This window comes from Plasmodium cynomolgi, chromosome 14, assembly GCF_000321355.1.
Source record: "Plasmodium cynomolgi strain B DNA, chromosome 14, whole genome shotgun sequence".
In the NCBI taxonomy this organism is placed as follows: domain Eukaryota; phylum Apicomplexa; class Aconoidasida; order Haemosporida; family Plasmodiidae; genus Plasmodium; species Plasmodium cynomolgi.
In genome coordinates, this window is record NC_020407.1 from 1,649,168 (window position 1) to 1,662,011 (window position 12,844).

The 12,844-nt window shown below is 39.2% G+C and overlaps 3 protein-coding genes across 3 annotated transcripts; 2 read left to right on the forward strand and 1 right to left on the reverse strand.

The window, feature by feature from the left end:
* Positions 1 to 3,099: 3,099 nt before the first annotated feature.
* PCYB_144690 (hypothetical protein) lies at positions 3,100 to 3,978 on the forward strand (the record flags this gene model as incomplete). The annotated part of the gene is made up of 4 exons (XM_004224940.1): positions 3,100 to 3,170; positions 3,490 to 3,550; positions 3,782 to 3,841; positions 3,943 to 3,978. The coding sequence occupies 4 exons, from the start codon at positions 3,100 to 3,102 to the stop codon at positions 3,976 to 3,978; spliced, it is 228 nt and encodes a 75-aa protein (XP_004224988.1).
* Positions 3,979 to 4,472: 494 nt separating this feature from the next.
* Positions 4,473 to 5,741, forward strand: PCYB_144700 (hypothetical protein). The gene is made up of 4 exons (XM_004224941.1): positions 4,473 to 4,752; positions 4,972 to 5,087; positions 5,279 to 5,379; positions 5,523 to 5,741. The coding sequence occupies exons 1-4, from the start codon at positions 4,725 to 4,727 to the stop codon at positions 5,602 to 5,604; spliced, it is 327 nt and encodes a 108-aa protein (XP_004224989.1). The 5' UTR covers positions 4,473 to 4,724; the 3' UTR covers positions 5,605 to 5,741.
* A 197-nt stretch (positions 5,742 to 5,938) lies between these two features.
* Positions 5,939 to 10,166, reverse strand: PCYB_144710 (hypothetical protein; the record flags this gene model as incomplete). The annotated part of the gene is made up of 9 exons (XM_004224942.1): positions 9,910 to 10,166; positions 9,523 to 9,616; positions 9,272 to 9,351; positions 8,361 to 9,048; positions 7,684 to 7,759; positions 7,327 to 7,460; positions 7,112 to 7,185; positions 6,851 to 6,921; positions 5,939 to 6,686 (listed from the first exon to the last, which is right to left on the reverse strand). The coding sequence occupies exons 1-9, from the start codon at positions 10,129 to 10,131 to the stop codon at positions 5,939 to 5,941; spliced, it is 2,187 nt and encodes a 728-aa protein (XP_004224990.1). The 5' UTR covers positions 10,132 to 10,166.
* Between the last annotated feature and the right edge of the window lie 2,678 nt (positions 10,167 to 12,844).

Consider the following 12,844-nt stretch of genomic DNA (forward strand, 5'->3'; position numbering starts at 1 on the left):
TATGCATTTTTAAAAATTGAACACACTTTTGAGCATTTCTCCCACCCTAGGTTTTGTGCACATATTGCGGTGGGTACCCTGCCGTTTAGTGCGAGGCAACATTGCGGGGGGGTAAAAATTAAAAGGGGCTAATTTTAGGGCCGCATAGAAGGACGTTTCTTTCCTTGCGCACAATTTGCTGTCCAAATGGTCACAATAAAATTACGAGATAGGGAGTTTTTTCCTCCCCCTCGAAAGCGGGTAGGTAGCCTGTACGTAGCTACGAAAACATAAGTATGCATGTGTATGCCCCGTTTTTTTCACCCTCCAATGAGCAAAATTAACTGCATGGGGTGAAAAGCCACTCGTAAAAATCGCCCAAACGGTAGGCACACAATTACCATGCGTCACTTTAACAGAAAAATGAATATTTATCAAAAAAAAAAAGAACTGCATATTTTACAAGTACCTCGTTATGCATACTTGTGTCTAAGGTGCGCTCATTTCCACCTCCACATATAGAACGAGTGCGCATCTTTGAGAAGTGCCATTTTGTTAGGCGCAACGGGGGGAATCATTACACGCAGGGAAGTAATGTATCCCACTATTCACTTACCACTTCAAATCTGAAATGTGCAACGCTTTCCTGTACACATGTGTCACAGGAGTAATATGCACACTTATTTATTTAAATTATTCCATTTTCACAAAAGAATAGTGATAATACTTGTTACACTCTAATTTTTTTTAATGAATGCATAGAAAGGAACCATCACGCAGGTTGGAAGCTATGACAAAGAATAGTATAGTAACTGTCACCATTTAGTATAAATTTTGAAAAGTATGGACTATTTGGTCGTTCTTAACTCTGCCCGTTTTTCCTACTTGTTCTTTTTCATGTACATACACACCGCTGGTTATTGGAAGGGGGGGAGGGAAAAAAAAAAATTATAGAACAGGCAGAATGGCTGAAAAATGGCCACATTGGAAAACATGACTAGAACGTTTTAGTAAAGATTTAAAAAGCGTTTGCTCAGGTTAAGGTGCATTTATTAGTAGCCCTTATTACTGAAAAGGAAAAATTCTTTTCGGCATCCTCCACAACACATTAATGTTTGGAAAAATAATTACCAGTGCAAACTTATGATCACACATTAACCTGTTTGATGCACACCTTTGGTAGGATCCACTAACATTTGGTACATAAGTAAATAATTATTTTTGTGTTTTCACTTTTTTATTCATTCCTTTTTAACTTTTTTTGTCCATTGTGCGAATTATTCCACTTTTTAAAAGAAAAGATGAACCACGCTATTCTTATGCTTCTCTTTCTTTTCTTCTTTTTTGAGACCCTTATCGGTCAAACTCGTGAGCAAAGTGTGAAGGGGCTGCACCCGAGCGACTGGAGTAAGTGACCATAATCAGTGCTGCGTAAGCACCTTTAAATAATTGTCTTAACACTTTGCTGCGATTTTATTTTAGTTGGTACTATCACTCCACGATAGAGGGCAACCCGGGGTGCCTGGCGTTGCGGACAGTAGGGGAATTAACGAAAATTTGGAAAATTAAAAAATTGGAAGAGTGGCAAATTGGAAAAGCGGCAATTTGGAAAAGCGGCAAATTGAAAAAGCGGCAAATTGAAAAAGCGGCAAGCTGGAAAAGCGGCAAGCTGAAAAAGCGGCTATGTGGAAAAATCCAAAGCGCTAATACAAACCTTCCTCTAATGATCACGCGCAAAACAATTTCACATCCCCCGCGGCTGCTGCGTTCAGCGTTCCATCATTCTTGTATGTCCCTGCACACCCGACGCCCCCTTATCCTCCCTACACTTAGTTTCCCCCCCTAAGGTTTTCGTAGCTGTTAACAAACCCCGCACGGTAAATGATGCTTCGCGCACAGGGGACGGTGCCGATTTGGTGGTAAGTATTTTAAGCAAACTGGGTTAGGCGGTTTGGCCAAATGGTGAAAACACATTTGTCATCCCAAACGAGTGCGGCAAAAAGGGAACATCATTCATCGAGAAAATTTTCAACGTTCAACTTGGCAGGGTGCAAAACAGAGCGAGTACCACAATGTTGTTGCCACCGGTAGGGCTTGATATTTGCACATCCCTAAAAAGAGTTGCACTTTTTCGTGCAATTTGTGAGGTGATAATCTACACAAATCTCTAAATGAAATCTTCATATTTATCTTTGCCTTCACGTTCACCTTTTTTCTAATAGCGGAGGAGCTACTGCGCATTATTGCTGAGAACAAACATGTAATAAAAGATAAAAAAAAAAAAAACGAGCGGTGAAGAGGGGTACCAACGTTAGATCAGAAGGACACCCCGATTGCCGACAAAAAAAAAAGTGACATGTCTAATCAATCTGGCGCTTTTATTTTATGAAAAAAAAAAAAACTAATTAACGGCAACGATGGTCATATCGTGACGATGGTGACAATTCTACTTCCCCGCACCGCTCCAGATGCTGCTAGGACAAGAAAACCCCAACCAGCGCGGACTTAAAGTCGAATCCGAAATTATAAATGCAAACGACGAAAGTGTTTTAAATTTGCTTCTAAACAGCGAAGAAAAGGAAACCAAAAGGGAAAGGAAGTATTCGCCACCAGTTATACTAGTCCTTCCGCAGCCCCTAACCAGACAGTAAGCGGGGAAAAAAAGAAAGACTTAAAATGCTGCAATTTTCCATTAAAGCGTTAAAAACTAGTGTAACAGTTTATGCCCACCTTTCTCGCTTCACATTTTTTGAATCCCTTTTTTTTGGAGAAATGCAAAAAAAAAAAAAAAAATTATTCATATGTCCCACTACATGAAGGGAATTATTTTACTACGAGAAATATAAGCATCTGAAGGGGGACATTAAACACACTAAGCCTTTACTATTGAGAGTTTCCCATTTTGCGAAATTGGCAGGTAGAGTTACGTAACTTCTTCCCACAGCATATCTCATTTGTGACAATAAAAGCAGATGAGACTAACGTAATTTTTTTATTCCCCCTGCAATTATGCACATGCATGTATGTGCACAGTAAATGATTCGAATGCTGAGCCAACATTTCTTATTCACTATCCGTTTGTTCGCTCCATCATTCTCCTCTCGGTTGCCCCGACGCAAAATGGTGACGTACCTCCTGACTGATGCACTCATTAAAAATTTCGTCCTACAGAAATTAAAAGCAAGAATAAGGTAGAGGCCGTTAAAGAGCTAGCCATCACGGAAAAAATGGTGGAAAAGGTAGCCCCTTAAAAGAGTTCCGAAATGACACTAATTAATACCAACTGCTTAGCAATAACGTTGTAGTGCAAACAAAAAAAAAAAAAACTCGACAAAGATGCACTTTTGGGACCACTCACCCACTTCTATTTGCACCGCTTATGCCTGTTTATTCAAATGATCCCTTTGCGAAGTTGTGACCGAATGTTTCTCACCACTTCATGTAGCATGCGAGTGCTCATGTTCATATGCACATATGTTTACGTGTACATTTTCACAAGTGCACCTCCAGGATGAATGTCATTAACGAAGCGCTGGAGGAAATATCGCTCGGTGCATCCACACGGGAAGACGTAAAATAAACAGCAACAATTTATTACATATAAAATGGAAAAAATCTGTTGTCAGCACAGCTGCGAGAGAGTGATGACCATTCCAACCATATGCACTTAACACACATGCTCAGTGATGCACACAGTTGTAACGGCGGTGCATCTGTGCCTATGCATGCGTATACCCTACATATGTCAACACATACCTGAACTTACGTACCCCCTTACCACTCATCCCCTTCCATAATGCAGAAAAACACAAAAAGGCTTAAGGACGAACGAACTTTCTTAAACCAGAAGAGGCGCGTTTTGGTATGCTATGAAATGTGCTTCAGGGCAAAGCAAAGGTATGGCTTAATTGTGGGGCATCTTTACACATGGTTGAATTTTTTTTTTTTTCCTTCCCCCCGTAGAATCAAAAAATAAAAAAATTGCGATTAATAAATTAGCGGTAAAAGGGATCTTCCTAAATTTCGTGGAAGAACTCCAAACATGTGAATTTCCACTTTTTGGGGGGGTTATATGCCAAAGGACATATTTAAAAAAAAAATTGTGTGCAACATTTATGTAAAGGCTGTAGCCCATTCGGATTGATCCTACACGGCAATGCGCAGTGGCAACTTATGTATTGACACGTTTAAAGAAGCGCATTTTTGGACAAGTCGCCTTTTTGTTTTTATCTTAAAATTTTTTCTGGCAAAAAGTTAAAGCGGGGTTTTAACAACCTGTTCTGAGCAGTGCGCGCAAGTAAGCAAGTGCGCAACGTGTGATTATCCACGAATGTTTGGACGTTTGCATATATATACGTACGCTTGTGCTTACGCATATGCGCGGATTCTCCACCATCCGACTTCGCTATGGGCGGGATTAAAATAGGTCACGCATAAATAACGCTGCCCATTTTTCGCAACTTTTTTTTTTTTTTTTTATGCGATTATTTCCTGCGCTGTTAAAAATTGTATTATGGACTATTATCATACATTATTTTCCTCACGAATTGCAAAGATGATTTGTTAACTTTTAAAAAACTAGCTATCGTATTAGCAAAACAGAATTTCCCCTTTTTTTTTCCTGTACGCCTATTTGCTTATTTTCCCCCAATTTTCACATTACGAAGCCGCATTTTTGTGACATACCGCTTGAATATAACCCCCAAGCGGATACCTCCCATCACTTAAAAGGGACATGAGTCAAAATGCCTTTGAATGTAGTAATCCCAGCTGGTACGTTATTTAGCAGTACTTCTACCGTTGCTTCGCTTTATTGAATGGATACTTTAGGCAGTTCGATGCGCTGGGGAAAGCAACAGAACTGGTCCTCTGAGCGATCGTTAACTGTGATTAGTCTGTAGAGGGTCACACAGCTTAGGATGACTTATTTTGACCTCTCCGCCGTTGCCTCCATTAATTATCAAATCATTTCCCACTTTTTTTTTTGTGCAGAACCGAAGGACCCTTCGATGATTTACAAATTTAATATAAATGAAACTTACTCTGGAGACCTGGAAGGAATTCTCGTTTTATGCTTTTTAGCAATTCTCCTTGGCGTATTCTTCAAGGTTTGTTCGGACCCTTCGAAAGGGATAAAATGTTCCATTTCAACATTCCCCCAGGGTGCCAGCAAACGAGCTAATGCTCACGCACCAGCGCATGCATACGCCGACGCGTACATATGCAGATTACGTACATATGCAAACATATGCGTTTACATTTGCGTCCTATTACTCCTTTTTTTTTGCCCTCCCTGCAGGTCATCGAAATTATTTTTGTTGCCATCTTCGTGCTGATTTCAATATTCCTAACCGCGCGGAACGGAGAAATAAACATCATATCGATACTGCCGATGATAATGTAAGTCTTTTTGCGAACCAGTTTGAAAGAGAAGGGACACCCTGATGAATGCTTACCGCCATCTTATGGTGCAACTTTGGGCGATCACTACACTGCACTGCGGAACGCTCATCCCTTACTTGCATGTTCCTTTCCCTCCTCAGAATGGTCGCGATGACGTCGAGCATGACATGGCTTCAACAAAAGAACCTTAACAAAAGACAGCTGAGCAAGTTCGAGATTTGATGCTGTTCTTCGGAAGCTTACCCTGCACCAGACGCGTTATTTTTTTTTCTCCCCATCGTATGCCTTTTTTGTTTTTTTTTTCGTTACCATTGGTATACTTTCTCCTTTAACTTTGCTGATTTTTTAAAAATTATCACAAACAGGTTTTTTTTATAAACGAGTTTTTTTTTTATTGTCGCTTTTTTTTGTGCGAATGGGTCGAGAGGTATACACGTCCAGCTATATTTGGTCCCCATTCATCCCATGTCGGCACTCCCGCAAATATACAACCACGATACCGCATATGCCTACGCACTCCTAATGATGATGGCAAAGCGAAAGGACAAAGGTTGAGTTATTCATATCCAAATTGGGGCAGAAACGTTTTTTTCCTCTCTGACTTAGAGTGCCACAATTCTCCCTCAATATCGTACAGAGGAAACATATTCTTCAAACTGCTATTTCGCTTCATGCTGGAAGATGTAGCATTTCGGAAATGTCTTTTCGATAAATTCAAGTTATGCTTCATTTTTAAAGGTTGCATGACGGCGTTATTTTTTTTGACCGTGAGGGCAAGGTCATCCGATTGAACTGAGTCTAAAGAGGTGCGCCCTCCCTTGCTGACTTCATCATAATGGATCAAGTTATTGTACATTAGTTTGCTATTTAAAAAGTTACCCTTACCATTTATGGTGCGCTTAGAACTTCCATTAGTATTACCATTAGCGACGTTATGGTTAACCTCTTCCTCACACATTTTTTTCCCACTGTTTTCTCGAGCTTTGTTCACCTTCTTTTTTGTTTCATTCGATTCGATATATTCAAATGAGAGGTCCGTATGAAAATTTCCAATTTTTACATTTTCAGAAAGAAACTTGTTCGTGTTTCTGTCAGTATTCTGCTCAGCCTTTTCCTTTTTCTTCTTTAACTTATCGCATGTCGTTCCTTTTTCACTGCTTGTGTACCCTCCCACGATGTCTTCCCCGAATAGGTTCAAGTCGTCTGAGCAGGCTATTCTTATTCTGTTTTTTTTTTTTATCTTTATGCTTTTTTTCTTCCAATTTCTGAAGTCTTCATTTCGCTTCATAACTAGTATGTAATTTCTATAAAAAGGGATGGTACCCCCCCCAAAAAAAAAAAAAAGCATTACACAAGTGACTAGTAATCATATGCGCATGTCAGCTGATTATGAGACACGCTCATAAGTACGTCTAACACGAATAACAACATGCACACAGAGTCTCTTTTTCAAAAAATGGTGTATTACAATACAATCTCTAGGAACCCCTCCCTTTCATCTAGCTGGGGGTACAGGTGTTTCCCTAATCTGCTGAGGAACTGCAAAAGGGGTGTTTATTTCATTTTGTTTAGCTGAATTTCGTTCTGTTCACTGACGATCTTTCCTCACGCGTAACATAAACACATCGAATCGTATCAAATGGATCGAATCGTATCAAAATGGATCGAATCAGATCGAAACACCTGCGTCGTGTGCTCGCCTATTACACATTCGCTGGGCAATCCTTACCAGTTTGAAGTAAAAGTAGGTCAGTACGCCTTCTCCCAGGCTAGTCTTTTCTACATGCGCTCGTTTATACAAAACTGCGAAGAGGAAAGGTCGGCTAACTTGTATCATCTTTTTAATAAAGGGTGTAATTTCAGGTAGTCAATACTCGTCATAGTAACACAATTTGGAGTCACCACGATATTTCGATTAAGTTAAGCGTGCGAATGGGCGATTACCTTCGGTGAACAAAATCTCCGCTGTCCTCACGTCTAAGTCCTCCTGCGCTGTGCTTTCCCCATTCTTTCGAAGCAAATAATAGGTCGCCAAAAAATTAGCACAGAGCTTTTTGCTCATTACATACTCTGCAGTTCTGCAACATGGGGGTGGGGAGAAGTTAAGACGACGAAGATGAAAAAGAAGAAGATAGAATTTTTTTTTTTTTTTTTTTAAATTAAAAACGCCTTTCTCTATAGTCACAACTCCAACAACGATGGCGATTTTAAAAATTCCGTTGATACAAAATTGTAGTGTGTAGAATGTGTGCACGCATGGCATCTCCTGACACGCGCTTCTTTCCCATTTTTCATTTTTACTCGCCGCAGTAGGTGCTGTATACGGAGAAAACTTTGATTAGCGCTGCCTCTTCTTCCCCAGGAAGGACTAGAAGTCCTGCATTTTGCGAAAAAAAAAGGTGGTGGGGTTAACAATTATGCTATCTGATGCAGGAAAACAAAACGAAAAGGAGCAACAGTGAGCACAATTAATGCATTTGTCGGGATGCAGAATGGAGAGGAAGACAAGCTACGTTTACAACGCTGAGGTAGAGTGTTATATCCGCTCTATTGTTATCACACTCCCGGGGAATATATATTTTTTGGGGGGTTTTTTGGGATTTTTTTTTTATTTTTTTTTTTGATTTTTTTGGGATTTTTTTTTTGTTTTTTTTTCGCCGAATTGGAGTACCCCTAGTGGTGCAGGTCAATGTGGATATCTACTCCTGCGGCGTTTTTTCGGATGATCAACTTGAACACATGTGCATGCACAGAGAATGAGCACCCGTTCATGTGCATTCGATGGTGTATACTCGCGAACACACAGGGATGTTTGCATACTGATGCATGCTGTTTTATATGTGTGCCCTTATGGTTAACAATTGGCACCTCTCCTCTCTCCCCTCCCCCCACCATTTTGCAATGGTTGAGCGTGCTAAGCTAAGTGCACCCCTATATATAATTTGGTGCCCAATGAGCATATTTTTAAAAAGACTTACTTTTTAACTTTAAATATTCATTGTCCAAATTTTTCCAGTTCATATGTTGCATGTCTGCAGTGGTTATATCGTCCCTTTGGGTTGGCTCTTCCTGCCCGTTTTTACAACTGGAGTGATCCTTACTCTCTTTCTTTAAATCCACCACTCCTTTTTCATTGTGCAATTTCTGGATTTCATTTTTCAGGTGAATAATTTTTACTCTTTCTGCCTCCAGTTGGTGTACATTATTTTTGTTCATATTTTCGATCACTTTATTTTTCTCTTCGATGATATTCAAGGCATTATTTATTTCTTCCTTCAACCTTTTGTTAATGTCTTCTTTGTGGAAGTATAATTTTTCAATTTCTTTTATTCTTTCCTTTATTTCTTGTTCGTCGGAGCTTGTATATTTTTGTGTGTGAGATGTGCTCGTATTGTTAGCATCATCTGTCACTTCACCGTTTTTCTTTTGCAATTCATTTCCTTGGTTAATGTTACTTTCCCATAGCGTGCCCACTGCGTTGATCTCTGTGGCCACATTTTTTACTTCTACTGAAGTGTCGCAGCACTGGTCAATCATGTCACAAACGGCGTTGGTGCCTTTGTTTTCTTTCTTCACCGAGACTTGTATACCTACGTTGTACTTCTCCTTGTGTGGGCTTATTTTGGAGTTGCATAAAGAAGTCAGATGTTTGATTAGCACGTTAAGCTGTAAAGCAAGGGTGCAGGGGTGCAGGCGAGATGAGGAAACGTGGAAGGAATGGAAAGCATCGAAGGAATGGCAAAGAGGTTCACATCGATGTGTGAGCAAACTTATTCGTTTTCCTCGCACGTGGGTGGTAGTCAGCCACTTAGCAAGCACACCAAGTGCGCCTCCTTTTTTTTCCCCTCCCTGACCACCACCATTTGTAAAGCACAAAAACTGGACGTACCTTTTCCTGCTCGGTCATGATTAATTTGCGAAATAAATACCCACTCAGTTTTTGCAGTAGTTGGAAAAAGAACCTATATTCTGTGACAGACGGGAGAGGGACAGATATATGAAAAAAACGCATACGTGAATGATGAGGAAGAGATACATCTAAGGGGAAAACACCTCCTTCCTCCCCCATGCATGCTCCCTTGGTAGCACGCAAGGCATGATATAAATAGCCTTAAGTCACTCCTTCACGTTATTCAGTACCTATGTAGCCTACGTCGGACGGTTTGGACGACTTGAAAATGTAATACAAAATATTTTTGTTCTTATTTTTCGGCAGCAAGTTGTATTCGTAGCACTGTAAAGAGGGAGAAGCAAAGGAAAAGTGAGAAAAAAATAGAATGTGATTCACATGTCAGGTGGTCGTGTCATGCGGGGGGAATTGCAAAACGCTTAAATTATCAATACCAAGGGTGATGCAAAATGGGGTGGGAAAAAATATCACGCACATGTATACATACACATAGATATACACACATATGTGTAACCCCATAAGTACTACATAAATTGATATTGTTGAGCAACCCCAACGTGGCTTCGAAAGGTAGTAAGATTTTTTTATATTCTTTGCTCCTCTCTCCCCCTCCCTACCATTTTAACAAACTCGTTAACGCCCATGTAGCCATTTATAGAGTATTTATTAAAAATATTTTCGAGTGTCCTATTTAGCTCATAACTCAAATACACGGCAGTGCCACCATTCTCTGGGATTAAATATGCCTGGTCGGAAATGTATTTTTGTGTTTTAATTTTTTGTACTGTCCTAAATTTCACTCTGGGGGTTATTGGTTCGCCTTGATTTATGCAAGCCATTTTGTTCTATTGACTATGTTACTGCATGCTGTGTTATCGCACTCTTCAAAATTCAGTCTCGTCTCCTCCGTTATTGCGTTTAACTTTAACGATAGCTTTAAAAAAAAGTTACTTCAAAAAGAATTAAAACTAATTTTGATCGAGTCGTAACTCATTAGTGGCATGTCCGCTCACCCACCAAGGGGGAACTTAAAATGGCGTTAAAGGGTAAGCGTGGAGCGACTCGGCACGGTGATGTCACTGATTAGTTGCGACCCCCAAGAAGCAATCTTAACGCAGGAAAAAAAAAAAAAAAGTGTACAAGATAAAAAAAGTTAATTTTCACCATATGAAGACGTGCAAAAAGTGTGCGCTAAATTTTGCATGGCCCAGTCATCAATTTTTTTTTAAAAAAGAGTGTCCTTCCAAATGGTTAACAAAAAAAAAATGGAGGAAGAACGAAAAAATGTAAAGGAAGCATATGTCCACTTAACAGTGTTGCAAACACTGTCTATAAAAGTGTCATTTGTGAAAAAAAATTTTTTAAAGCGTGCATTTAGATATATGCTTTATAAATAAAAATATTTGTCTGTTTATTCATTTATGTGACAATAAAAAGCTTCGTGATGGCATGTTCACTTAAATGACTCGGCGTGGGGGCAGACTTAAAACATGTTCCAACTGGAATCGCCACTTTTTCTTTACTTTTGGTGTCCTCCATTTTTTTTTGCACTTATGAAGGCAGCCTGCAGAAATGCAATTCGCTCAGAGTGACCATTACCCTTTTTTTTTGGAATCCTATAATTTGCGTAAATTGGGAATGTACACGCATGTGTGTACATGTGCATATATATACACACCCATATATCCTTTTTTTTTTTTTTTTCAGTTTTTCCCCATTTTTGCGACTTCTTAATTCGTTAACAGTACAGAGGGAGAAAATACAATTTTGTTAATCTGTTTATTTCCTGCCTCTTTAAAATTGTAATCTAGGAATAGCTGCGCACTGAACTGCACCTTAACGATAACGTTTATTTATTCTCTTTTTTTATCCTCTTTTGCCTTTGTTTACACCTTTTTATTCTGCTATGTATAAATGCTTTACCCCTTGTGGTTACTTTTTGTTAAGTTTTTTTTTTTTTTTTTTTTTTTTGTTTTCCTTTTTTTAGAATTATAAAATGTTCGCAGCATTGTGCGAAAACGACCTCGTAGAAGAGAGGAAACAATACAAAGAAAAATGGTGACCATTCATAAAGTAAGGCAGAAATGGGATGCATTTACTCATGTCTACCGTTACGTGTAGGTAAAGAAAAACAAGTTGGTCAAAAATAAATTGAACTTTTACTATAAAAAAGGGGGAACAAAAAAAAAAAAAAAAAAAGGGAGGGAAGGGGAGGATAGAAAAAAAAAAAAATCTCAAACATGCCTACACTCTTGTAGAAATTGACACCTTTTCCTACAAATAGCATTTTTTTAATGGCATAGTGCAATGATTGGCAGATCGAAAACGGAATGTGGAACTAAAAGTAGCCGATTAATCAATAGATTGGTCACTTCGTCTTAGCTTAATTCTTTTCTCACATTTTTACCGCTCTTCCATTTTTTCCCCCGGTGTTCTTTCCCAGCGATTTTGTTCCGCTCGATTTTTCTGACTGCTTTGGCTACCACCGTTTAACTCCACAAGGGGCAGAATTTCGCATACCAAAATGTGCTTTGTCTGATTTGAAGGCAGAGGGTTAAGTAGTTTTTCCCCTCCTGGCCTCACTTGCCTATTCATTACACACGCGCCCACCCGTACGTGGGACTACACAATTTTGCAAATTTTTTCGGCACCCCAAAAGGGACAAGCAGTGGCTAAGTCTATGCAATAAAATTGCGTTCACTTTTTTCTACTCGGCTGGATCCCACTGCGTTGTGAGAAAGGGATAGTGTTGGAAAGGAAAGAAGAAAGTCTTTTACCTATGTGTCCCTTTTTTTGCACATACGTAGCTGATTGAACTTCGGAGTTGCTAAAATAGGAAATCTGGTAAAACTGTAAAAAACGAACAAAACTGCACAAAATTAATCACATAATGGCTCCTCAATTTTAAGTGCTGTTGAAAAAACAAAGCAGAAACAAAAAAGGACGGGAACAGAAACAATGCATGAAAAGCCCAAAGAGGGATAAACTTATTTTTTTTTTTTTTTTTTTTTTTTTGCCATTTTCAGTGCACGCTCATTACGGTGTATCGACTTGGTTGCGATCTTTTATTTTTTTAAAATTTCATTTGTACATTAGTTCTAGAAAAAAAAAAAAAAAATTCAGCTTGCAATCACCAGCACATGATCGTCACTTTGAGCGGTCCACTATGAGTAGACAAATTTTATTCACCTAGAGGAGCATCCCCCTTCGTCAGTGTTTGCAAGGCTCACAATTGAAAAGTTCCCCTGCGCATGTAGGCACATGTGTATATTCGCGTATGTGTGTTTTTTTTTTCCTATTTTTCCTCACCCATTTTGTTGCAAATTATTTCCACTGGTTCATTTTTCTTGTTAACATTTTAATGACATGCTTTCCCCGCGGCGATGTCCTGCCATTTTAAAGTTCCGCTTTCACCGTTGTAACTGTTTGTAGTATTCCAATTCCACTGCGCATGCATTTGCATGTGGTTTTTTTTAGTTGGCCCATTTGTCCCTTTACCCTGTGTCTAAGTTCGAAATGTATAAATATTAAAAAAAANAAAAGTAAGTTTTT